The sequence below is a fragment of the Chlorocebus sabaeus genome, chromosome 16 (assembly GCF_047675955.1).
Source record: "Chlorocebus sabaeus isolate Y175 chromosome 16, mChlSab1.0.hap1, whole genome shotgun sequence".
Lineage (NCBI taxonomy): Eukaryota > Metazoa > Chordata > Mammalia > Primates > Cercopithecidae > Chlorocebus > Chlorocebus sabaeus.
The window spans coordinates 72,571,254-72,596,845 of NC_132919.1; the positions used below are offsets into that span (position 1 = coordinate 72,571,254).

Consider the following 25,592-nt stretch of genomic DNA (forward strand, 5'->3'; position numbering starts at 1 on the left):
CTCAGCTAGGCCCCCTCCCTGTCCTTCCCCATGCTGCAGGCCTCCACCTTCTGGCCTCCTGTCTCGGCTCCAGGTTTGTGAATCCTGAGGATCCCCAACACTCCTCTGTGGGCCGCTGAGTCCCCTGCACTTGTTCACTACCCGCTCTATCCTGTTCTGGCTCCTGCCCAGGCCCCAGGGCTGCTTGCAGGAAGACCTGGGGAGCTGGGCAGACCAGCCCAGCACAAATAGCTCTGTCTCCAGAAGCAACTGTGGGCCCCACCCAAGAGAGACCAGACAGCCCTGGCTTGGGCCTGGGCAGCGGGCAGGCTGCCTTCCCAGCCCTGGACTCAGGTCAATCTGTGGGCAGCCAGAGGGCATCTTGGGGAAGGGGTCTGGGGACTGCCCTCCTCCCCACGTTCTCCAGGAGCATCTGGTTGCTATTAGGGGCAGAGAAGTGAGAGGGGGCCGGCAAGGGTCCAGTAGGCGCCAGCAGCCAAGAATGACTTAATTGGATACAATGTCTAATGACAAAGCAGAGCCCCACAGCAGAGTTCTGGCCTCAGCCCCAGGCCTGGGCCTGGCCAAGCCTGGTCTCAACCTCTGTCCTTGCTGGCTCCCAGGAGCTACCCTATGCATTGCGTCCTCAATTCTGCAGTGGTGGAGCACCTGCTGTTTGCTGGACATGCCAAATTTGAGGAAGGTTGAGAGAATCCTGGGGGAACTCAAATCTACAAGGGAGATAGGCACATAGTCGCACACGTAGGTGCTCTAGGAGAGGGAGAACCACATCCAGGAGCTCTGGGGAGTGAAGTGAAGGAAGGCAGAGGTTGAGACAGGTATCTGACACAGGGTGGGCCTGAAATGGATGAGGGTCACAGGTGGGAATGTCAGATCTACCTTTCTGGTGGTCTGTTCTCATATATACATCCATAGTAGGTATGACCATTAGGATGGCAATAGAAGGCACAGCTGTGGGGACATAAATCTTTTTGAAATGGAAAAGGATGGTTTTTGTCTTATTTATTTATTCTGAGATGAAGTTTAGCTTTTTTGCCCAGGCTGGAGTGCAATGGCGCAATCTCGGCTCACTGCAACCTCCGCCTCCTGGGTTCAAGCAGTTCTCCTGCCTCAGCCTCGTAAGTAGCTGGGATTATAGGTGCCCGCCACCACACCCAGCTAAGTTTTGTATTTTTAGTAGAGACGGGGTTTCACCATGTTGGCCAGGCTGGTCTCGAATTCCTGACCTCAGGTGATCCACTCACCTCAGCCTCCCGAACTGCTAGGATTACAGACGTGAGCCACCGTGCCCGGCCTTTTATTAGAACTAATTTAACAGACCTGGTGCGGTGGCTCACGCTTATAATCCCACCACTTTGGGAGGCCACGGTGGGAGGACCGCTTGAGCGCAGGAGTTCAAGGCCAGTGCAGGCAACATGGTGAAACCCAGCCTCTACAAAAAATACAAAATAAAATAATAATAATTAGCCGGGTGTAGTGGCACGCAACTGTAGTCCCAGCTACTCGGAAGGCTGAGGTGGGAGGATTGCTTGAGCCTGAGAGGTCGAGGCTACAGTGAGCTGTGATTGTGCCACTGCACTCCAGTCTGCGTGCTAGAGTGAGACCCTGTCTCAAAAAAATCATGAATTTAACAACCTAGAGGGAACTGGAGAGGAGATCATGGAACCTAGGAATGGCTGCAAAATGGCCTGTGTGTAGTCACTTTCCAATCCTGTGCCCATGGCAGACATTGCTAATTGATCTTGACGGTCTTTCCTGCTAAACACAAGAGGAGCCTTTGCATTCTCAATTAGAGTGCCTCTGGCCGTCACGAATGGATTGCAGATGGCATGTGATATGAAACCTATTTGCCATCCTAGACAGTGTCTAGGTAGTGATAGGAGTAAAACAGTGTTCCCAATGGGGCAAGGGAGGGGTAATTTTGTTCCCCAGGGGATATTTGGCAATGTTTGGGGACATTTTTCATTGTCACAGCCTGGGATGGGGAAGGCCGTGGTGCTATTGGCATTTAGTGAGCAGGGGCCAAGGCTGCTGCTAAACATCTTACAGAGCACTGGACAGCTCCCGCATAACAATGAATTATCCAGTCCAACCAAAAATCCAATTTAAAAACAGGCAAAAGACTTAAATAGACATTTCTCCAAAGAAGATATACAAATGGCCCACAAGCATATGAAAAGATGCTCAGCATTGCTAATCATTAGGGAAATGCCAGTTTATAAAAACGACGAGACACAACCTCATACCTGTTAGGATGGCTACTATAAAAAAACCAGAAAATAACAAGTATTGGCAAGAATGTTGAGAGATTGGAACCCATGTGCACGGTTGGTGGGAATGTAAAATGGTCCAGCCACCCACTTTACATGGAAAACAGTATGGCGATTCTTCAAAAAATTAGAAATAGAATTACCACCTGATCCAGCAATTCCACTTTTGGGTATATACCCAAAATAATTGAAGGCCAGGTCTCAAAGAGATATTTGTACACCTATGTTTGTAGCAACATTGTTCACAATAGCTAAAATGTGGAAGCAAAACAGACATCCACTGATAGTTGAGTGGGTAAGCAAAATGTAGTATATCCACACAATGGAATATTATTCAGCCTTCAAAAGGAAGTCAATTCTGCCATATGCTACGACATGAATTAACCTTGAATTTATTATGCTAAGTGAAATAAGCCAATCACAAAAAGACAAATATAGTATGATTCCATTTATATGAGATACTTAGAGTAGTCAAAATCATAGATACAGGCTGGGCGTTGTGGCTCATATCTGTAATCCCAGCACCTTGGAAGGGAAGGAGAGAAAATTGCTTGAGACCAGGAATTCAAGACCAACCATCCTGAACAACATAGTGAGACCCTGTCTCTAGAAAAATAAAAAGATTAGCTGGGCATGGTGGCGCATGCCTATAGTCCCAGCTACTTGGGAGGCTGAGGTGGGAGGATCGCATGAGCCCAGCAGTTGGAGGCTGCAGTGATTGAATCACTAGACTCCAGCCTGGGTGACAGAGCAAGGCCCCATCTCTAAAATAAAATAAAATAAGAATAGGGAGTTATTAAACAGGTGCAGAATTTTAGTTTTACAAGGTGAAAAGAGTTATGCAGATGGATGGTGTTGATGGTCATACAACATTAGGAATGTATGTAATGCCACTGAATTGTACACTTGGAAATGGTTAGATGGGAAATTTTGTTATGTGTATTTTGCCACAATAAAAAAAAGTGGAAAAAGGAATTATCCAGTCCAAATGTCAATAGTACCGAGGTTAAGAAGCCCTGAACGAAAAGAACTGCTCTCTGGCTTCTAGTCCGCTGACCCCACTGGGAAATGGGATTATGTGCCATTTCTGGCAGAGAAATAAGAAACTGGTTTGGAAGGTTCCACGGCAATGGTTCTCACTGTTGCCTGCAGAGTTAAGTCCAAGGCTTCTCAAAATCTCCCCTGAAGATCTTTTAAGAAATCAAATGCCCTGGCTACACCAAAGACCAGTTATGAGAGATATCTGGGGTGGGACCCAGACATCAGGAACTTTTGAAGCAGTCCTGGTGACTCCAGTGTGTAGCTGAGGTTGAGAATGATCAACCTTTGGAGGCAGATCAGCTTGGGTTTGAAACTTATCTCCATGCCTAACGCACTGTGTGACTTTTAACCTCTGAGCCTCTGATTCCTGTCTGCAAAATGGAGAGTATCCTATCTACTGCAGAGAGCTGGCGTGAGGATTAATAGGATATGTGCGAAGTGCTTGGCCTGGAGCTGGGCACGTGACTCTCAGTACACTTTGGGTGTCTCCTGTCCTGGTAGTCAAGTGTCTGCAAAGTCTACAATGGCATGGTCTTGGGGCCCTTGCAGAATAACTGGGCTGGATTGCCCTCCTGGATCTTCATTCTGGACTGCTGGCACTCAGGTTTCTGTCCCCTTCTCCCAGGTCACGATGAGGGCCCAGGCTCTGGATGGGCTGCCAAGGGGATCGTACGGGGCTGGAACCGGAGAGCCCGAGAGAGCCCTGGGCAGGTGTCAGAGCCGGACAGGACCCAGCTGAGCCAGGACCTGGGTGGGGGCACCCTGGCCATGGACACGCTGCCAGATAACAGGACCAGGGTGGTGGTGAGTGCTGGAGGAACTTGGAGGGGGAGCGAAGTGGGGGTGGGGGAGGTCTCACCAGCTGCCCCAGGTGCGCTTGTCCTACATGCAAATCACATATCATTTGTGGTTGGCCCTGGAGGTCAGGGTGGAGAAAAGAATCCCAGGGGAGGGGATGGAAGCAGAGCCCAGAATGGATCATAAAGTCACAGCATCTCAGCGTTTCATAGGCTGCCTACTCCCTCCTGGCCCCAGAGACATCAAATGGATTGTACCAGGATGCACAGCCTGGCCACAGCGTTCCTGACACTGGACTCTCCCATGACTTAGGGAAGAAAAAGCTGACGGTGGCATTATGAGTCACATCTCAGCTGCCAGACGGGGCCCTTCCCCACCCCATTTCTGCCCCATCTACAGACCGGGGCGCAAGAGGATTAATGGCTGCTTAGCCTAAGGGCTAGGCACTCAGCAGGGGGCTGAGTAGAGAAAGCAATTAGGGTGCAGCTCCTAGAGACAGCCTCCTCGGCCTCGGGCAGTTCTGGGGTGCTGGCGCGGGGAGGCGGGGCCTGGAGGAAGTGCTCTCCCTTCAGGTTTCTGGGAGGCTCTCGGAAGCCTCGGTGTGTCTGCGGGTGAATCCGTTAATATAATCGTGCGTTTCTGGGAATGGGTGTGTGTGTCATGGACACTGGGTTCGCACCTGTGTCACATGATTTGGTGTATTATGTGTGTACCTGTCTGTCACTGTGGGCTGTTTGTGGGTGTTTGTGATGAGCATGTGTGAGTGCGAGTGTGAGTGTGCCTGCGGCGGTGTGTGTAGGTGCCTGCGGCGGTGTGTGTGAGTGTGCCTGCGGCGGTGTGTGAGCGTGCCTGCGGCTGTGTGTGAGCGTGCCTGCGGCGGTGTGTGAGTGTGCCTGTGGCGGTGTGTGAGTGTGCCTGCGGCGGTGTGTGTAGGTGCCTGCGGCGGTGTGTGAGTGTGCCTGCGGCGGTGTGTGAGTGTGCCTGCGGCGGTGTGTGAGTGTGCCTGCGGCGGTGTGTGTAGGTGCCTGCGGCGGTGTGTGAGTGTGCCTGCGGCGGTGTGTGAGTGTGCCTGTGGCGGTGTGTGTAGGTACCTGCGGCGGTGTGTGTAGGTACCTGCGGCGGTGTGTGAGTGTGCCTGCGGCGGTGTGTGTAGGTACCTGCGGCGGTGTGTGAGTGTGCCTGCGGCGGTGTGTGAGTGTGCCTGCGGCGGTGTGTGTAGGTGCCTGCGGCGGTGTGTGAGTGTGCCTGCGGCGGTGTGTGAGTGTGCCTGCGGCGGTGTGTGAGTGTGCCTGCGGCGGTGTGTGTAGGTACCTGTGGCGGTGTGTGTAGGTACCTGCGGCGGTGTGTGAGTGTGCCTGCGGCGGTGTGTGTAGGTGCCTGCGGCGGTGTGTGTAGGTGCCTGCGGCGGTGTGTGTGAGTGTGCCTGCGGCGGTGTGTGAGTGTGCCTGCGGCTGTGTGTGAGCGTGCCTGCGGCGGTGTGTGAGTGTGCCTGTGGCGGTGTGTGAGTGTGCCTGCGGCGGTGTGTGAGTGTGCCTGCGGCGGTGTGTGTAGGTGCCTGCGGCGGTGTGTGAGTGTGCCTGCGGCGGTGTGTGAGTGTGCCTGCGGCGGTGTGTGTAGGTACCTGTGGCGGTGTGTGAGTGTGCCTGCGGCGGTGTGTGAGTGTGCCTGCGGCGGTGTGTGAGTGTGCCTGCGGCGGTGTGTGTAGGTGCCTGCGGCGGTGTGTGAGTGTGCCTGCGGCGGTGTGTGAGTGTGCCTGCGGCGGTGTGTGTAGGTACCTGCGGCGGTGTGTGAGTGTACCTGCGGCGGTGTGTGTAGGTACCTGCGGCGGTGTGTGAGTGTGCCTGCGGCGGTGTGTGAGTGTGCCTGCGGCGGTGTGTGTAGGTGCCTGCGGCGGTGTGTGAGTGTGCCTGCGGCGGTGTGTGAGTGTGCCTGCGGCGGTGTGTGTAGGTACCTGCGGCGGTGTGTGAGTGTGCCTGCGGCGGTGTGTGAGTGTGCCTGCGGCGGTGTGTGTAGGTACCTGTGGCGGTGTGTGTAGGTACCTGCGGCGGTGTGTGAGTGTGCCTGCGGCGGTGTGTGAGTGTGCCTGCGGCGGTGTGTGAGTGTGCCTGCGGCGGTGTGTGTAGGTGCCTGCGGCGGTGTGTGAGTGTGCCTGCGGCGGTGTGTGAGTGTGCCTGCGGCGGTGTGTGAGTGTGCCTGCGGCGGTGTGTGTAGGTACCTGTGGCGGTGTGTGTAGGTACCTGCGGCGGTGTGTGAGTGTGCCTGCGGCGGTGTGTGTAGGTGCCTGCGGCGGTGTGTGTAGGTGCCTGCGGCGGTGTGTGTGAGTGTGCCTGCGGCGGTGTGTGAGTGTGCCTGCGGCTGTGTGTGAGCGTGCCTGCGGCGGTGTGTGAGTGTGCCTGTGGCGGTGTGTGAGTGTGCCTGCGGCGGTGTGTGAGTGTGCCTGCGGCGGTGTGTGTAGGTGCCTGCGGCGGTGTGTGAGTGTGCCTGCGGCGGTGTGTGAGTGTGCCTGCGGCGGTGTGTGTAGGTACCTGTGGCGGTGTGTGAGTGTGCCTGCGGCGGTGTGTGAGTGTGCCTGCGGCGGTGTGTGAGTGTGCCTGCGGCGGTGTGTGTAGGTGCCTGCGGCGGTGTGTGAGTGTGCCTGCGGCGGTGTGTGAGTGTGCCTGCGGCGGTGTGTGTAGGTACCTGCGGCGGTGTGTGAGTGTACCTGCGGCGGTGTGTGTAGGTACCTGCGGCGGTGTGTGAGTGTGCCTGCGGCGGTGTGTGAGTGTGCCTGCGGCGGTGTGTGTAGGTGCCTGCGGCGGTGTGTGAGTGTGCCTGCGGCGGTGTGTGAGTGTGCCTGCGGCGGTGTGTGTAGGTACCTGCGGCGGTGTGTGAGTGTGCCTGCGGCGGTGTGTGAGTGTGCCTGCGGCGGTGTGTGTAGGTACCTGTGGCGGTGTGTGTAGGTACCTGCGGCGGTGTGTGAGTGTGCCTGCGGCGGTGTGTGTAGGTGCCTGCGGCTGTGTGTGAGTGTGCCTGCGGCGGTGTGTGAGTGTGCCTGCGGCGGTGTGTGTGACTGTGCCTGCGGCGGTGTGTGAGTGTGCCTGCGGCGGTGTGTGAGTGTGCCTGCGGCGGTGTGTGTAGGTACCTGCGGCGGTGTGTGTAGGTGCCTGCGGCGGTGTGTGAGTGTGCCTGCGGCGGTGTGTGAGTGTGCCTGTGGCGGTGTGTGTAGGTACCTGCGGCGGTGTGTGAGTGTGCCTGCGGCGGTGTGTGAGTGTGCCTGTGGCGGTGTGTGTAGGTACCTGCGGCGGTGTGTGAGTGTGCCTGCGGCGGTGTGTGAGTGTGCCTGCGGCGGTGTGTGAGTGTGCCTGCGGCGGTGTGTGTAGGTACCTGCGGCGGTGTGTGAGTGTGCCTGTGGCGGTGTGTGTAGGTACCTGCGGCGGTGTGTGAGTGTGCCTGCGGCGGTGTGTGTAGGTACCTGCGGCGGTGTGTGAGTGTGCCTGCGGCGGTGTGTGTAGGTACCTGCGGCGGTGTGTGAGTGTGCCTGCGGCGGTGTGTGTAGGTGCCTGCGGCGGTGTGTGAGTGTGCCTGCGGCGGTGTGTGAGTGTGCCTGTGGCGGTGTGTGTAGGTACCTGCGGCGGTGTGTGAGTGTGCCTGTGGCGGTGTGTGTAGGTACCTGCGGCGGTGTGTGTAGGTGCCTGCGGCGGTGTGTGTAGGTACCTGCGGCGGTGTGTGAGTGTGCCTGCGGCGGTGTGTGTAGGTACCTGCGGCGGTGTGTGAGTGTGCCTGCGGCGGTGTGTGTAGGTACCTGCGGCGGTGTGTGAGTGTGCCTGCGGCGGTGTGTGAGTGTGCCTGCGGCGGTGTGTGAGTGTGCCTGCGGCGGTGTGTGTAGGTACCTGCGGCGGTGTGTGTAGGTGCCTGCGGCGGTGTGTGAGTGTGCCTGCGGCGGTGTGTGAGTGTGCCTGCGGCGGTGTGTGAGTGTGCCTGCGGCGGTGTGTGTAGGTACCTGCGGCGGTGTGTGTAGGTGCCTGCGGCGGTGTGTGAGTGTGCCTGCGGCGGTGTGTGAGTGTGCCTGCGGCGGTGTGTGTAGGTACCTGCGGCGGTGTGTGAGTGTGCCTGCGGCGGTGTGTGTAGGTACCTGCGGCGGTGTGTGAGTGTGCCTGCGGCGGTGTGTGAGTGTGCCTGCGGCGGTGTGTGTAGGTACCTGCGGCGGTGTGTGAGTGTGCCTGCGGCGGTGTGTGAGTGTGCCTGCGGCGGTGTGTGTAGGTACCTGCGGCGGTGTGTGAGTGTGCCTGTGGCGGTGTGTGTAGGTACCTGCGGCGGTGTGTGTAGGTACCTGCGGCGGTGTGTGAGTGTGCCTGCGGCGGTGTGTGAGTGTGCCTGCGGCGGTGTGTGTAGGTACCTGCGGCGGTGTGTGAGTGTGCCTGCGGCGGTGTGTGAGTGTGCCTGTGGCGGTGTGTGTAGGTGCCTGCGGCTGTGTGTGAGTGTGCCTGCGGCGGTGTGTGAGTGTGCCTGCGGCGGTGTGTGAGTGTGCCTGCGGCGGTGTGTGTAGGTACCTGCGGCGGTGTGTGAGTGTGCCTGTGGCGGTGTGTGTAGGTACCTGCGGCGGTGTGTGTAGGTACCTGCGGCGGTGTGTGAGTGTGCCTGCGGCGGTGTGTGTAGGTGCCTGCGGCTGTGTGTGAGTGTGCCTGCGGCGGTGTGTGAGTGTGCCTGCGGCGGTGTGTGTGACTGTGCCTGCGGCAGTGTGTGAGTGTGCCTGCGGCGGTGTGTGAGTGTGCCTGCGGCGGTGTGTGTAGGTACCTGCGGCGGTGTGTGAGTGTGCCTGTGGCGGTGTGTGTAGGTACCTGCGGCGGTGTGTGAGTGTGCCTGCGGCGGTGTGTGAGTGTGCCTGTGGTGGTGTGTGTAGGTACCTGCGGCGGTGTGTGAGTGTGCCTGCGGCGGTGTGTGAGTGTGCCTGCGGCGGTGTGTGTAGGTACCTGCGGCGGTGTGTGAGTGTGCCTGCGGCGGTGTGTGTAGGTACCTGCGGCGGTGTGTGAGTGTGCCTGTGGCGGTGTGTGTAGGTACCTGCGGCGGTGTGTGAGTGTGCCTGTGGCGGTGTGTGTAGGTACCTGCGGCGGTGTGTGAGTGTGCCTGCGGCGGTGTGTGAGTGTGCCTGCGGCGGTGTGTGTAGGTACCTGCGGCGGTGTGTGTAGGTGCCTGCGGCGGTGTGTGAGTGTGCCTGCGGCGGTGTGTGAGTGTGCCTGCAGCGGTGTGTGTAGGTACCTGCGGCGGTGTGTGAGTGTGCCTGCGGCGGTGTGTGTAGGTACCTGCGGCGGTGTGTGAGTGTGCCTGCGGCGGTGTGTGAGTGTGCCTGCGGCGGTGTGTGTAGGTACCTGCGGCGGTGTGTGAGTGTGCCTGCGGCGGTGTGTGAGTGTGCCTGCGGCGGTGTGTGTAGGTACCTGCGGCGGTGTGTGAGTGTGCCTGTGGCGGTGTGTGTAGGTACCTGCGGCGGTGTGTGTAGGTACCTGCGGCTGTGTGTGAGTGTGCCTGCGGCGGTGTGTGAGTGTGCCTGCGTCGGTGTGTGAGTGTGCCTGCGGCGGTGTGTGAGTGTGCCTGCGGCGGTGTGTGTAGGTACCTGCGGCGGTGTGTGAGTGTGCCTGTGGCGGTGTGTGTAGGTACCTGCGGCGGTGTGTGTAGGTACCTGCGGCGGTGTGTGAGTGTGCCTGCGGCGGTGTGTGTAGGTGCCTGCGGCTGTGTGTGAGTGTGCCTGCGGCGGTGTGTGAGTGTGCCTGCGGCGGTGTGTGTGAGTGTGCCTGCGGCAGTGTGTGAGTGTGCCTGCGGCGGTGTGTGAGTGTGCCTGCGGCGGTGTGTGTAGGTACCTGCGGCGGTGTGTGAGTGTGCCTGCGGCGGTGTGTGTGAGTGTGCCTGCGGCGGTGTGTGAGTGTGCCTGCGGCGGTGTGTGAGTGTGCCTGCGGCGGTGTGTGTAGGTACCTGCGGCGGTGTGTGAGTGTGCCTGTGGCGGTGTGTGTAGGTACCTGCGGCGGTGTGTGTAGGTACCTGCGGCGGTGTGTGAGTGTGCCTGCGGCGGTGTGTGTAGGTGCCTGCGGCTGTGTGTGAGTGTGCCTGCGGCTGTGTGTGAGTGTGCCTGCGGCGGTGTGTGAGTGTGCCTGTGGTGGTGTGTGTAGGTGCCTGCGGCGGTGTGTGTGAGTGTGCCTGCGGCTGTGTGTGAGTGTGCCTGTGGTGGTGTGTGTAGGTGCCTGCGGCTGTGTGTGAGTGTGCCTGCGGCTGTGTGTGAGTGTGCCTGTGGTGGTGTGTGTAGGTGCCTGCGGCGGTGTGTGAGTGTGCCTGCGGCGGTGTGTGTAGGTGCCTGCGGCGGTGTGTGAGTGTGCCTGCGGCGGTGTGTGTAGGTGCCTGCGGCTGGGAGTGATGAGGGTGGATTCTTAGGACTCAAGAAACAACAAGAGGACCTGCTTCTCAATATAGATTTCTTTATTTTATATTTGAATAACTATTTTCTTAAATAAGTATGTGTAGATAGAAAAAAAAAGGTTAAATAGTACTAAAATCATAAAACAAAACAGCAGTCCTGCCCCTCCTCTCCTCTGGGGTCTGCCCCCTCCCCTTTCTCAGAAGGCTCTGCCTGCCTGGGCTGTTTCTTCTGGAGTTTACTTCCGTATTTCCAAGGGTTTTGCTTATACTGTACTGCTACCTGTCTGTGCACCGGTTTTAGGCTGTACCTATTCATGGCCTGCTGCGTCTCAGGGAGATTTGGCTTTTGTATACTCCCGCTGAGCAACCTTTCACCCTGCCGCCCAATCTTCCTGTTCAATCCGTGTACTCGGTTGTGGATTGTTACAATCATGTACATAGTGTTCACTTCTAATCCAGGCAGGGTCATATCATTATTTCTTTTCTTGTATGATTTTGGCTCTTCCTGGATCCTGGCCCCCTCTCCTGCCCTTGCTTACTTAGTTTTCTGTGCCTACCATAGCTACATTTTCCTACACATCCCCTGGCCTCAAATGTAATTTTCATTGTAGGCTGGGCATGGTGGGCCACACCTGTAATCCCAGCACTTTGGGAGGCTAAGACAGGTGGATCGCTTGAGCTCAGGAGTTCCAGAATAGCCTAAGCAACATAGTGAGACCCACATCTCTAAAAAATTAAAACAAAAATTATCTGGGTGTGGTGGCTTGCCCCTGTAGTCCCAGCTACTTGGGAGGCTGAGGCTGGAGGATTGCTTGAGGCTGGGCAGTCAAGGCTGTGTTGAGCTGTGACCTCACCAGCCTGGGCAAAAGAAGACTCTATCTCTGAAAAAAAACAAAAGAAAGAAAAAAGATAATTTCAGTGTGGTCAAGCCTGTCAGTTCCTTTATGCCCCCGAGAAGCTTCTCTCCTGTCCTGCACTCCAATCCCATCTGGCCACTCGCCTGCTGGTACCACGGGTGCCATCCTGGGGCCTCCCTTTCCCTTCATCCTGGGAACCCCTTTGTCTCCCTCCTGTGTTGGATCCCCTGTTCCCTTGACCCTGTGTCTTCTCTTTCCTGCTTCATCCTTTTGTTTGTTTAGCTTCCTGGGAAAGGTTGCACAGAGGGAAAAATTCCCTTGAGAACGTACATGTCTGAAAATGCCTTTATTCTGTCCTTTCATTTGATTGGTGGTTTGGCTGAATATAGAATTCTGGATTGAAAATAATTTACTTTTTCTTTTTTTTGAGACAGAGTCTCACTCTGTCGTCGAGGCTGGAGTGCAGTGGCGAGATCTTGGCTCATTTTAACTTCCTTCTCCTCCTGGGTTCAAGCGATTCTCCTACCTCAGCCTCCTGAGTAACTGGGATTACAGATGTGTGCCACCACGCCCAGCTAATTTTTTGTATTTTTAGTAGAGATGGGGTTTCACCATGTTGGCCAGACTGGTCTCGGACTCCTGACCTCAAGTGATCTGCTAGCCTCGGCCTCCCAAAGTGCTGGGATTACAAGTGTAAGCCACCATGCCGGGCCTTGAGAATAATTTTCTTTCAGAAGTTTAAAGGCATCTCTCCATTGTCTTCTGGCTTCTGATGTCACTGTTCAGAGGCTTGGTGTGATTCTTATTTTTGACCTTTGTATGTTTTCCCCTGACTTCTGGAAGCTCTCAGGGTGCTCCCTGGAACCCCAGCATTCTGCAATTGCAGTGACATACCCTTCTCTGGCTGTTTTTGTTTGCCATGCTGGATGTTGGGGGACTGTTTCAATCAAGAGACTTAACATTTGTCAGTTCTGGGAAGTGTTTTTGCTTTATTTCTTTCAGATTTCTCCTTTCTACAATTCCTCATGGTTAGATGTCCATTTCTGGAATTGATCCTTAAATTTTTTCTTCTCTTTTCTGTTGTGCATCTCTTTTGCATTTTTTGTTGTTTATTTGTTAGTTTGCTTGGTGTTCTTCTTTCTGGAGGATTTTCTCAATGTTATTTTCATAATGTCACTGATTTTTTTCTCTACTATCATATTGTTAATTTCTTATAAGTACCGCGCGCTAACCGATTGCGCCACTGGAGCCACTATATTGTTAATTTCTAAGTGCTCTTTTTTATTTTCAGATTTATTTTTCTTTAACAAAAAAGCATCCTGTTCTTGTTTTGTGGATATAATATCTTCTCTCTTTGAGGATATTAGAACAATTTTGAGACATTATCCCCACCTCTGCTCTCTGCATTGTTCCTGTTACTGTTTTTTCCTTGTATTTCAGGCTCTGAAATGGTTTGGAACCATGACTAAACCTGTATTTCTTTAAAATTTTGGGCCAGGCATGGTGGCTCATGCCTGTAATCCCAGCACTTTGGGAGGCTCGAAGTGGGAGGAAACCTTGAGGCTAGGAGTTGGAGACCAGCCTGGGCAACATAGTGAGACCTTGCCTCTATAAAAAACATAATAAACTTTTGATATTGTGTTCATCGAAATATTAATTTTTTGTATTCATTTTGATTTTTAAAAATATTGCATTGAAGTATTCTCTATCTTGATTCCTGAGTTTTGGTGCCATCTTAGATGTTGTACCTGTGGTAGGTGCCTCCTCACCTCACCCTAGTTTGGGCTTCTAGTTTGAGGCAGAACTTCAGGGGACATGGCATCACTCCCTTCCCAATCTGCCCCGTCTCCTTGATCCTGCAGAACAGGGAGTGGGACTACCGTGGTGAGACGGTGGAGTGGAAGGCCAGAGTAGGAGAGGCCCCTGATTAAGGAGACACCTGGCAGCTCATCCCTAACCCTACAGCTTTATTGGGCCATTGGTTGAATAACTGATAACCTGCTCAGGACCAGACACACAGGTCAGAAGGGTTATGTCCCAGTCTGCACGAAGAGGACCTTTCAGAAAAGAGCCATGGAGACTCAGATTTCTGGAAGCAATTGTCTGTGGGCGTTCAGAAAGGACAGTGGGGTTCATTAAGAGCCAGTATGGATTCAATAACACCAGAGCTTAAAAAACAACACCGCAAATTCTCAGGCTCCACCCAGATGGTTCAGAAACACTGGAGCAATGGATTTTGGGAATTTGTTGTTGTTGTTGTTATTGTTTTAAGTTCCCTATGTGTTCCTGGCAAAGTTGCAGAGATTTAAAAATGTGATTTTGATGGTCATGTAGGTGTGGGAACTTTTTTTTTTTGAGACGGAGTGTTGCTCAGTTGCCCAGGCTCGAGTGCAGTGGTGTAATCTCGGCTCACTGAAGCCTCCAGCTCCAAGGTTCAAGTCTTTCTCCTGCCTCAGCCTCCCAAGTAGCTGGGATTACAGGCACGCCATCACGCCTGGCTAATTTTTGTATTTTTAGTAGAGATGGCATTTCACCATGTTGGCCAGGCTGGTCTCAAACTCCTGACCTCAGGTGATCCACCCTCCTCAGCCTCCCAAATTACTGGGATTACAGGTGTGAGCCTCTGCGCCTGGCCAAGAACTTCTGATCTATAAGATTTCAAACCAATTTTATAATTGGTGACCTGCTTGACTGTCAGAACATGAGGCTTCCACCATCTCGGGGGTTTCGTGATCCCCTCTGCAGCTGCACATCAAGGGTCCACACAGGAGCAAGGTCACCTGGAAGGAGGTCCCTCTGACAGCCATAGGGCTTGTCCCTGGCTCTGCCGAAAGACAGGAGGATCAGGCTTTAAGGGGTAACTTACCTGGAGAGTGCAGACATCAGGTCAGGAACCCGAAGGCCTCATGGGCAGGCTGGAATGACATCCGCCTCGGAACAGATGAAACTACTGGGATAAATATAAATCCTGGCACTTACGCTTAGAGTGAGTTGGGAGATGTGGTTTAAGATTTGGGGATCCCCACTTCTTGTGGGCTAGGATGAGTCAGGCGCATAAAGTGGCTGCCAAGACTGGAGGTGGGAAAGCCAGCTGCATGATGAAAACCTGGGGACCGGGGCTGGGGCTCTGGGGGTCCTGCGGGCTATTTCTTGGGCCTGATTGCCACTGAGGGGCTCATGCTCCCCTTTCAGGTGTTTATCCAGACACAAGAGGAGTCCAGGGGAGGGCAGCTGGGATGGTGAAGAGACTTGCACTCTTGTTCCTGGAGGAATGGTAGAAGGCATTTGGGGTATTTAGCCTGGTATAGAGAAGGTTCTAGATGTGGTTGTTTCCTTCCTTCCTTCCTTCCTTCCTTCCTTCCTTTCCTTCCTTCCTTCCTTCCTTTCTTTCTTTCTTTCTCTTTCTTTCTTTCTTTCTTTCTTTCTTTCTTTCTTTCTTTCTTTCTTTCTTTCTCTCTCTCTCTCTCTCTCTCTCTCCTCCCTCCCTCCCTCCCTCCCTCCCTCCCTCCCTCCCTCCCTCTTTCTTTCTTTCTTTCTTTCTTTCTTTCTTTCTTTCTTTCTTTCTTTCTTTCTTTCTTTCTTTCTCTCTCTCTCTCTCTCTCTCTCTTTCTTTCTTTCTTTCTTTCTTTCCTTTTTTCTTTTTTTCTTTCAGACAGAGTCTTGCTCTGTGGCCTAGGCTAGAATGTGATGGCACGATCTCAGCTCACTGCAACCTCCGACTCCCAGGTTCTAGCAATTCTCCTGCCTCAGCCTCCTGAATAGCTTAGACTACAAGCCCATGCTGCCAAACCCGGCTAATTTTTTGTATTTTAGTACAGACAGGCTTTCACCGTGTTGCCCAGGCTGGTCTTGAACTCCTGAGCTCAGGCGATCTGCCCACCTCGGCCTCCCAAAGTGCTAGGATTACAGACATGAGCCACTGCGCCCGGCCGATGTGGTTGTTTTCCAGCAGCAGCAGGGCTGTGACTGGGGCACAGAGGATAGACTTTATTTTTCTCCATATTACTTATCACCTCCTGCATCAAATTATCTGTGTATCAGCCAGGCACAGTGGCTCATGCCTGTAACCCCAGCACTTTGGGAAGCTGAGGCAGGAGGCTCGCTTGAGGCCAGGAGTTTAAGACCAGCCTGGACAACACAGTGACACCTCCATCTCCACAAAAAATCCATTTTAAAAGAGTTAGCTAGGTATGGTGGTGAACGCCTGTAGTCTTAGCTACTTGGGATGCTGAGGCTGTAGGATCACGTGAGCCCAGGTGTTGGAGGCTGCAGTGAGCCACGGTCGTGCCACAGCACTCCAGCCTGGGCAACAGAGCAAGACCCAGCCTCAAAAAAATAGAAAAAAATGATCCATGTATCAGTGTCTGTGGCCTAGCTTCCCCTTGGAATATAAGCACAGAAGAGCCAGGACTGTTTGATGATTCTGTCGTCAGTGCCTGGTCCATGACAAGCACTCCTATAAATGAACAAAGGAAGTAGAGTTTTCCCCATCCTAGTCTCCAAAAACAGGGTTGTAGAAGGGAAGAGTTGTGTCTGGTGTGATTGTCCCTGGTGTGAGTCATTGGACACAGGAGCCTCTAAAGATCCCAACTCTGCTAACTGTTGGATTCCCACACACATGAGAGAATGTCAGTGCTTACACACACCGGGGTGTCTGCACATGCCCGAGACTCAGGTGGTTCCAGACCCAAACTCTACCCTGCCCCGGTCCTGTTAGGCCTTATTCTGGGCGGTGTTCACCTGAGGATGCTGATGGTACACCCAACAGCCAGACCTCAAACGCCCCTTCCCACTCTCTGCCCACCCCCAAACTGGAGAATGGGTGACCCTGACTGCGAGTCCGCCACAGGCGTCCAGAGACACCTGTTTCTCCTGCGCCTCTGACAGCTCCGCGTCACTGTGGCCTAAGGAAGTCTCATCTAGATGATGGGCTGGCGGCACAGGGTGGGCAAGATAAGAGGAGAGTGGCGGGGAGGGGCTGTTTCAGCAAGTTTGATTTGGTCTATCTCACAGAGTTTTCTTGGGTTTCAACAGGAATACACTTCCTCTGTTCATCCAGTATCACAGCCGGGTTTGGCCAACAGCAATCAGGCTCTGGGACCCTCTGCTCTGGGGCCATATCAAGGGACTGAGGGCTGGCAGGTGGGCTGCCATGCCTTTTGCCTCCCCCTACACCAACCCCAGTGCCCCGTCACCTTCCTCCATCATTCCTCAGTAACCCTCCTGGCTGCGGGCCTCCCCTCTGGCTCAGCCCCCTTGACTCAGCTCCTCCATCCAGCCCCTCTGCCCAGCCACGTCCGTTCAGCCCTGTCTGCCCAGTGCCTCTGCCAGACCCCCCGCCAGGCCATCTCACCACAGTGCTCCCTCCAATTCAGAACCTCTTGCCCTGGAGACCTCGAGGCGTCTAGCCTGCACTCCCGGTCCCAGGGTGAGCTGGCAGCTCTGAGGACCCTGGTCAGAACCATCTCCTCCTTAAAATGCATTCCCACACCCACTCTACCACCACATCGCAGTGGAAACAGGACTCTTGTCCGGACTCAAGATTTCCAGAGATTTTCCACCAAGACCAATTCTGAGGCCCTGGGGACACTGGGCGTTTCGGGGGTGGGAGCAGGGTAACTGGGGAAGCCATAGTGCTGAGTCAAGAGATCCTGGGACGTGCTGAGTCAGAGACCCTGGGATGTGCCACAATTTATTCTCAAAGAGGCTGGAAAGGGGAGACCTTGGCAAAGGTTCTCTTCCTCTGAGGATTTCAAAATTGTACTCCAAGGTTTACTTGGTTCCATGGTTCAGGTTTAGAGCCAGAGTTTGGGGGAAATCAAGCATAAGAACATTTAGATTTGAGGAGGTGCCCCTCCCTCTCACCCCCCTTACCGCCCAGTCTCCCCATGGCCCAGCGTCCCTGAATTCCTCTCTCTTCTCTGGCTCAAGCAAAACCGCCTGGCTTGTACATCACCACAGCAGGCCCCAGGGATGCGAGGGACCCCGTGCCAGGGCAGGGACCCCGTGCCAGGGCAGGGACCGTCATCCAAGACAGTCGGGCAGGGAGAGTGCAAGACCTGCCTGGTTTCTACAACCTTCCAAAGGAGACAGCTCCCGAAAGAAGGTTTTCAGAACGCAGGGCCTTAGGAGATGGGATAGCCAGCCAGACTCCTCGCACAAACCACAGGGGGCAAGCAGTGCTCCTCCAAGAACCCAGCCCCCCCAGGGTGCTCAAGGGAATGAGGTAAGGAGGCCAATCCAGGAAGATTCTGGGAGCAGAGTTGGGGAGTGGGTGGAGGGAGGGGAAAGTTAGGAGCCAAGTTTTGAAGAGAGAGAAGATAAAGACTGGCTGGGCACGGTGGCTCAGGCCTGTAATCCCAGCACTTTGGGAGGCTGAGGAGGGCGTGTCACTTGAGGTCAGGAGTTTGAGACCAGCCTGGCCAACATAGTGAAACCCCGTCTCTACTAAAAATACAAAAATTAGCTGGGTGTGGTGGTCCGCGCCTGTAATCTTAGTTACTCGGAAGCTGAAGCAGGAGAATTGCTTGAACCTGGAGGTGGAGGTTGCAGTGAGCCAAGATCGTGCCACTGCACTCCAGCCTAGGTGACAGAGCGAGATTCTGTTGCCTAAAATAAAAAAAAGAAAAAAAAAAGAAAAGAAAAAGAGAGAAGAGATTTTGTGAGAAGAAAGCGAGTCCAGGGAGGCAGGAGGTGGAGTGCGGATGTCATCTCCAGTGCTGTGCAGGAGCCCAGCAGTCCTGGCCCTCGATCTTGGTCCTGACGCAGACCAGCTGCATAGCCTTGGGCTGGACACTTAACCCCTCAGTTAATGAACCTGACATTTAGAGCCCCTCCAAGCCTTTGCTAGCTTCACATTTCCCAAATGGGTGGTAAATACCAATCTCACAGAGTTGATTTAAGCGCAGAATGTGAGGCCATGATGGCCCCTGTCCTGGTGGTCTCCCCTCCGCTTTGGGTTACAACGTCGTACCCGGTTACTCAGCCCCAGGTGGTTTTCTCCCGGTCCGGTTCCTCTTGCAGACCATTTTCCTTTCTCCTTGGGCAGGGTGGTGTGTTGGTTGGTTGGCTACTTTCTTTTTTTCTTTTTTGTTGAGGTGAAATTCACATAATATAAAATTAACCATTTTAGGCTGGGCACAGTCGCTCATGCCTGTAATCCTAGCACTTTGGGAGGCCGAGTTGGGTGGATCATTTGAGGTCAGGAATTCGAGACCAACCTGGCCAATGTGGTGAAACTCCATCTCTACTAAAATAATACAAAATTAGCCAGGCATGGTGGCATGCTTGTAATCCCAGCTGCTTGGGAGGCTGAGGCAGGAGAATTGGTTGAACCCAGAGGCAGAGGTTGCAGTGAGCTGGGATCACGCCACTGCACTCTAGCCTGGGCGACAGAGCGAGACTCTGTCTCAAAAATAAAATAAAATAAATAAAATAAACCATTTTAAAGTGAACAATTCAGTGGCATTTAATACATCAGCAATGTTATGCAACCAATCCCCCATCCAGTTCCAAAACGTTTTCTGTTTTGTTTTTGTTCTAGAGACAGGGTCTTGCTCTGTTGCCCAGGTTGGAATGCAGTGGTGGGATCATGGCTCACTGCAGCCTCGACCTCCTGGGCTCAAGGGATCCTCCCACCTCAGCCTTCCAAGTAACTGGGACTATAGGCACACGCCACGACAACAGGCTAATTTTTAAATTTTTTGTAGAGACAAGATCTCACTATGTTGTCCAGGGTGGTCCTGAACTCCTGGACACAAGTGATCCTCCCACCTAGGCCTCCCTAAGTGCTGGGATTACAGGCATGAGCCACTGTGCCTGGTCCCAAAACATTTTCATTACCCAAAAGGAAATGCTTTACCCATTAAGCAGTTGCTCCCTGTTCCCTCCTCCACCCCAACCCCTGGCAACCACCAATCTGTGTTTTATTTCTATGAAGTTACCCATTCTGGCTATTTCATATAAATGGAATCATATAATATGTGATGTTTTATGTCTGGTTTCTTTCACTTAGCATAAAATTTTCAAGGTTTATCCATTTTATGGCTGAATAATATTCAATCATATCAATGTACCATAATTTGTTTATCCATTTGTTTATTGATGGACATTTAGGCTGTTTCCACCTTTTGGCTATTGTGAATAGTGCTGCTGTGAACATGTGTAAATGTATTTGAATTAATTTCTTTCTTTCTTTCTTTCTTTCTTTCTTTCTTTCTTTCTTTCTTTCTTTCTTTCTTTCTCCTTCCTTCCTTCCTTCCTTCCTTCCTCTCTCTCTCTTTCTTTCTTTCTTTCTTTCTTTTCTTTCTTTCTTTCTTCTTTCCTTCCTTCCTTCCTTCCTCTCTCTTTCTTTCTTTCTTTCTTTCTTTCTTTCTCTTTCTTTCTTTCTTTCTTTCTTTCTTTCTTTCTTCTTTCTCCTTCCTTCCTTCCTTTCTCTCTCTCTCTCTCTCTCTCTTTCTTTCTTTCTTTCTTTCTTTCTTTCTTTCTTTCTTTCTTTCTTTCTTTCTTTCTTCTTTCTCCTTCCTTCCTTCCTTTCTCTCTCTCTCTCTCTCTCTCTCTCTCTCTCTCTCTTTCTTCCTTCCTTCCTTCCTTCCTTCCTTCCTTCCTTCCTTTTTCTTTGTTTCAGTCTTTCCTTTTTTTTTTTTTCCAGAGTCTTGCTCTGTTACCCAGGTTGGAGTGTAGTGGCGAGATCTTGGCTCACTGCAACCTCCACCTGTTGGGTTCAAATGATTCTCCTGCCTCAGCCTCCCAAGTAGCTGGGACTACAGGTGCTCTCCACCACACCCAGCTAATTTTTTGTATTTTTAGTAGAGACGGTGTTTCACCATGTCAGCCAGGATGGTCTCGATCTCCTGACCTCGTGATTCGCCCACCTCGGCCTCCCAAAGTGCTGGGATTACAGGTGTGAGCCACCACACCCAGCTAATTTTTGTATTTTTAGTAGGGATGGGATTTTGCCATGTTGACCAGGCTGGTCTTGAACTCCTGGCCTCAAGTGAGCCACCTGCCTTGGCCTCCCACAGTGCTGGGATTACAGGCATGCACCACTGTGCCCGGCATGAGTATCTGTTTCCTTTTTTTCTTTTTTTTTTTCTTTTTTGAGTTGGAGTCTCACTCTGTTGCCTAGGCTGGAGTACAGTGGTGCAATCTCAGCTCACTGCAACCTCTGCCTCCTGGGTTCAAGCCATTCTCCTGCCTCAGTCTCCCGAGTAGCTGGGACTACAGGCGTGTGCCACCATGCCTGGCTAATTTTTTGTATTTTTAGTAAAGACGGGGTTTCATTATGTTAGCCAGGCTTGTCTCGATCTCCTGACCTCGTGATCTGCCCACTTGGGCCTCCCAAAGTGCTGGGATTACAGGTGTGAGCCACTGTGCCTGGCTATTATCTGTTTTCAACTCTTTGGGATCTATACCTAGGAGTGGAATTGCTGGGTCATATGGTAACTCTCTGTTTACCTTTTTGAGGAACTGCCAGACTGTTTTCCACAGCAACGGAACTATTTTACCTTCCCACCAACAATGTATGAGGGTTCTGATTTCTCTACATCCTCGCCAACACTTGCTATTTTCCCTTTTTAAAAAAATTATACAGCTGGTCACAGTGGCTGACGCCTGTAATCCCAGCACTTTGGGAGGCCAAGGTGGGCGTATCATCTGAGGTCAGGAGTTTGAGACCACCCTGGCCAACATGGTGAAACCCCATCTCTACTAAAAAAAATTCAAAATTTAGCTGGGCATGGTGGTGTGCGCCTGTAATCCTAGCTACTCAGGAGGCTGAGGCAGGAGAATCGCTTGAACCCGGGAGGCAGAGGTTGCAGTGAGCCGAGATTGCGCCAGTGCATTCCAGCCTGGGCAACAAGAGTGAAACTCCGTCTCAAAAAAAAAAAAAAAAACAAAAAACATATATATATATAGAGAGAGAGAGAGAGAGAGAGCGCGCGCGCTGTCTTGCTGTCCTAGTGGGTGTGGTACTTCATTGTGGTTTTGATTTGCATTTCCCTAATGATTACTGATATTGAGCATCTTTTTTTTTTTTTTTTTTGGAGACAGAGTCTTGCTCTGTCGCCCAGGCTGGAGTGCAGTGGCGCGATTTTGGCTCACTGCAAGCTCCGCCTCCCGGGTTCACGCCATTCTCCTGCTTCAGCCTCCAGAGTAGCTGGGACTACAGGCCCCCGCCACCTCGCCCAGCTAATTTTTTTTTTTTTTTTTTTTTGTATTTTTTAGTAGAGATGGGGTTTCGCCATGTTAGCCAGGATGGTCTCGATCTCCTGACCTCGTAATCCGCCCGTCTTGGCCTCCCAAAGTGCTGGGATTACAGGTGTGAGCCACCACGCCCAGCTTTTTTTTTTTTTTTGAGACAGAGTCTCGCTCTGTTGCCCAGGTTGGAGTGCAGTGGCACAATCTCGGCTCACTGCAAGCTCCGCCTCCTGGGTTCACGCCATTCTCCTGCTTCAGCCTCCCGAGTAGCTGGGACTACAGGCGCCCGCCACCATTACGCCTGGCTAATTTTTTGTATTTTTAGTAGAGATAGGGTTTCTCCGTGTTAGCCAGGATGGTCTCCATCTTCTGACCTCATGATCCGCCCACCTCGGCCTCCTAAAGTGCTGGGATTACAGGCGTGAGTCACCGCGCCTGGCCTTATTGAGCATCTTTTCATGTTTTTCTGGGCTATTTTTATCTCTTCTTTGGAGGAATGTCTATTCAATCCATTTGTCCATTTCTTCCCCCTTGCCAATTTTTAAATTAGAACGTTTGTCTTTTTGTCTTGGGCAAGTTTCTTAGCCCCTCTACTCAGGAGCCCGTTTCTTCATTGTCTAATGGGGATGCTGTTGTCTTAAGTGTTATTGCAAAGGTCTTGTGCAGCAATGTACATTAAGGGCCTAGCACACAGTGGGAGTGAGAAGTGTGAGCTGACTGGGAATTTGGCTCTGGTCTAGGGAGATCAACCATCCCGGGTTTCCCAGGGTGGTCCTGGCTTTAGTACTGATAGTCTGGCATCCTGGAAATTCCTAAGTTCCATGAAAACTGGGGCAGTTGCTCACCCTCCTCAGGTCCCAGGTGAGGCAGACAGTGGGCATCCTTGCTGGGTCTTAACTCTAAACCTGTTTCCTCATCTGTAAGGTGGGACTGACCATTTCTCATAGAGTTGTTCTAAAAATCTGATGCACTGATGGCTTGAGAAAGTTAACTAGAAAGATCCCTCCCAGACCTTACCTGAAAGTACAAAAATGGGATTACAGTCACAAAAGAGGATTTCCTGGCCTTGAAGCTTCAAGTGTTATCTTTCATATTCTTGGTACTCTTCAAGGTGTGGGAAGGGACCGGCAGCACTGGCAGTGCCCGGGAGCTCGTGGGAAATGTGGAATCTCGGAGACCTCAGACCTGCAGAATCAGAATCTGATTCCCCCAGGTACAGCAGGTCCTCCAATGACACCGTTTTGGTCGACATTGTTTTGTTATAGTGCTGATGAGAAAAAAATGGATTCCCAGCTGGGGTCACCATTGGTGTGGAGTTTGCATGTTCCCTTCACATCTCCGAGTACTCTAGTTTCCTCCCACATATCAAAGATGTGCATCTCAGGTTCACTTGTGTGTCTGTTGTCCCAGGATGAGTGAGTGTGAATGTGTGTGAGTGCGCCCTGTGATGGAATGGCCTCTGAGTCCATTCCCGCCTTGTGCCCTGAGCTGCAGGGATAGGTTCCAGCCACCAGAGACCCTGAACCAGAATAATTGGGTAAATAATTATCCTAACTTGTTTTTATGAGCCTTTTTAAAATGTATGTATTACATAACTCACATTTTTGTCTGTTTAATATTAGAAGTGTTTTGGTCTTTATTTAGCAGTTTGACTTTATTTGGAAGCAACTGGAAATATGCCCTAGGAAATTAACTCTTGCTTATATCAATTACTTTATGGTAAAATTGGTTTCATTATACATTGCTTTGCTTGGAGTCAAAGTTTCCAAGAACCCATCGACAACGTTAAGTGAGGGCTTACTGTAATTCACATGCACACTCTTTTTTGTTGTTTTTTTTGTTTTTTTTGAGACGGAGTTTTGCTCTTGTTGCCCAGGCTGGAGTGCAGTGGTGCGATCCTGGCTCACTGCAACCTCTGCCTCCCGGGTTCAAGCGATTCTCCTGCCTCAGCCTCCCGGGTAGCTAGGATTACAGGCATGCACCACCACATCTGGCTAATTTTTGTAGTTTTAGTAGAGATGGGGTTTCACCATGTTGGCCAGGCTGGTCTCGAACTCCTGACCTCAGATGATCCGCCTGCCTCAGCCTCCCAAAGTGCTGGGATTACAGGTGTGAGCCACCATGCTGGGCCCATGCGTACTCATGTTTGAGAAGCATTGCTTTATACCAAAGACTATGAAGCAGAGGAAGTCATCTAAGATATGGAAAATGCATCAAGTTCATCACAGTAATATTTATGACAGCATCAAAATTGGAAGCTACCTAAATGCCCAAGAGAAATAATGAAGAAAATTGTGGGTTTTCTCCTGAGTGGACTGTCATGCAGCTGTTACAAATGATGTTTGGAAATACCTTGTTTACCATCAAAAGCTGCTTTCCATATCATGAAATGTGACAGAAGCGGTCCACGAAACTGCATGATCAGCAGAACTGTGACTGTGAAATTAACATACATATGAAAAAACACTAGAAGAAAATAGGCCAGCATGGGACCAGATGAGGGATGGGGAAGGCCTGTTTTTGTTTTTGTCTGTCCTTGTCCTAATTCTCTGTGGCTGTATGGTCTATATTTACCCTATCACAATCCCTCAAAAAGCCCACATTTGGGTCATTGCCAGGATAGGATGATTTTTCCATTTCCATGAACTGTTAGGGGTATTAAAAAATCTTAATACCCCCAATGCCAGTCCATATCCTCTGTACAAGCCTAATCCAAAGCCCTGTCTCCAGGGCTTTCTTAGGTCAGCCTCACTCACCCTGACATCTCTCTACCCCAGACCCTCAGCAGATGCAGAGCCCCTTTGTCTAGCCTGGATCTCCCCTTTCAGGGTTATACCAGCGGATATATTTTCTGCATTTCCATGATGGCAAATGTTCTGTGTGGGTTTATTTCAACCTGAAGTTTGGCTCTGTCCAGAGGGCAGCTGGGGGTTATTGTATGGATACATGAGGTGAGAGAAAATAGTAACAGAGGACGTTAAAAGAGCCCTTCCTAGCCAGGCATTGTACTTCAGCCCTGTAATCCCAGCACTCTGGGAGACGGGGGGAGGGAGGATTGCTTGAGCCCAGGAGTTCGAGACCAGCCTGGCTAACAGGGTGAGACCCTGGCTCAACAAAAATTATAAACAAAGTTAGCTGGGCGTGGTGGCCTGTGCCTGTAGTCCCAGCTACTCAAGAGGCTGAGGTGGGAGGATCACTTGAGCCTGGGAGGTGGAGGTTGTAGTAAGCCGAGGTGGCAGCACTGCACTCCAGCCTGGGTAACAGAGTGAGACTCTGTCTCTAAATAAATAAATAAGCACTTCCTGAGTGCCAGCCTCATTGTATGACTTTATGTTTATTTTTTATTTTTATTTATTTTTTATTTTTTATTTTTTTTGAGACGGAGTCTTGCTCTGTCACCCAGGCTGGAGTGCAGTGGCACAATCTCAGCTCACTGCAAGCTCCGCCTCCCGAGTTTATGCCATTCTCCTGCCTCAGCCTCCCGAGTAGCTGGGACTACAGGCGCCCGCCACCTCGCCCGGCTAGTATTTTGTATTTTTTTTTAGTAGAGACGGGGTTTCACCATGTTAGCCAGGATGGTCTCGATCTCCTGACCTCGTGATCCGCCCGTCTCGGCCTCCCAAAGTGCTGGGATTACAGGCTTGAGCCACCGCGCCCGGCTGACTTTATGTTTAATCCACACAACTACCTGATGAGGCAGGCATGTCTCTCTTTAGCTATCTGGAACCGAGGTGAAGCTGCCTATCCATGGTCACACAGCCAGTAAGTGGCAAAACCAGGACAAGAACCCAGGTCTTTCTGCCTTCAGAGCCTGAGCTCTTTTTCACAATTTAACTTAATTTAAATAAAAAAATTTTTTGAGATAGGGTCTTACTCTGTTGCCCAGGCTGGAACACAGTGGAATGATCATAGTTCACTGCAGCCTTGACCTCCTGGGCTCCAGCGATCCTCCTACCTCAACCTCCCAAGTAGCTGGAACTATAGGTGTGCCCCACCACACCCAGCTAATTTTTGTATTTTTTGTAGAGATGGAGGTTCCCTATGTTGC

The 25,592-nt window shown here is 52.1% G+C and overlaps 1 protein-coding gene across 3 annotated transcripts in view; it reads left to right on the plus strand.

Annotated features, from left to right (window-relative positions):
* Positions 1 to 25,592, plus strand: part of PLXDC1 (plexin domain containing 1) — a 91,527-nt gene that overhangs the window by 8,758 nt on the left and 57,177 nt on the right. For all 3 annotated transcript variants that reach the window (XM_008012888.3, XM_008012885.3, XM_008012884.3), the window contains exon 2: positions 3,937 to 4,115. In XM_008012888.3, coding sequence (XP_008011079.1) covers positions 4,080 to 4,115 — 36 coding nt within the window. In that variant the 5' untranslated portion in view covers positions 3,937 to 4,079. The remainder of the gene's footprint in view (positions 1 to 3,936; positions 4,116 to 25,592) is intronic.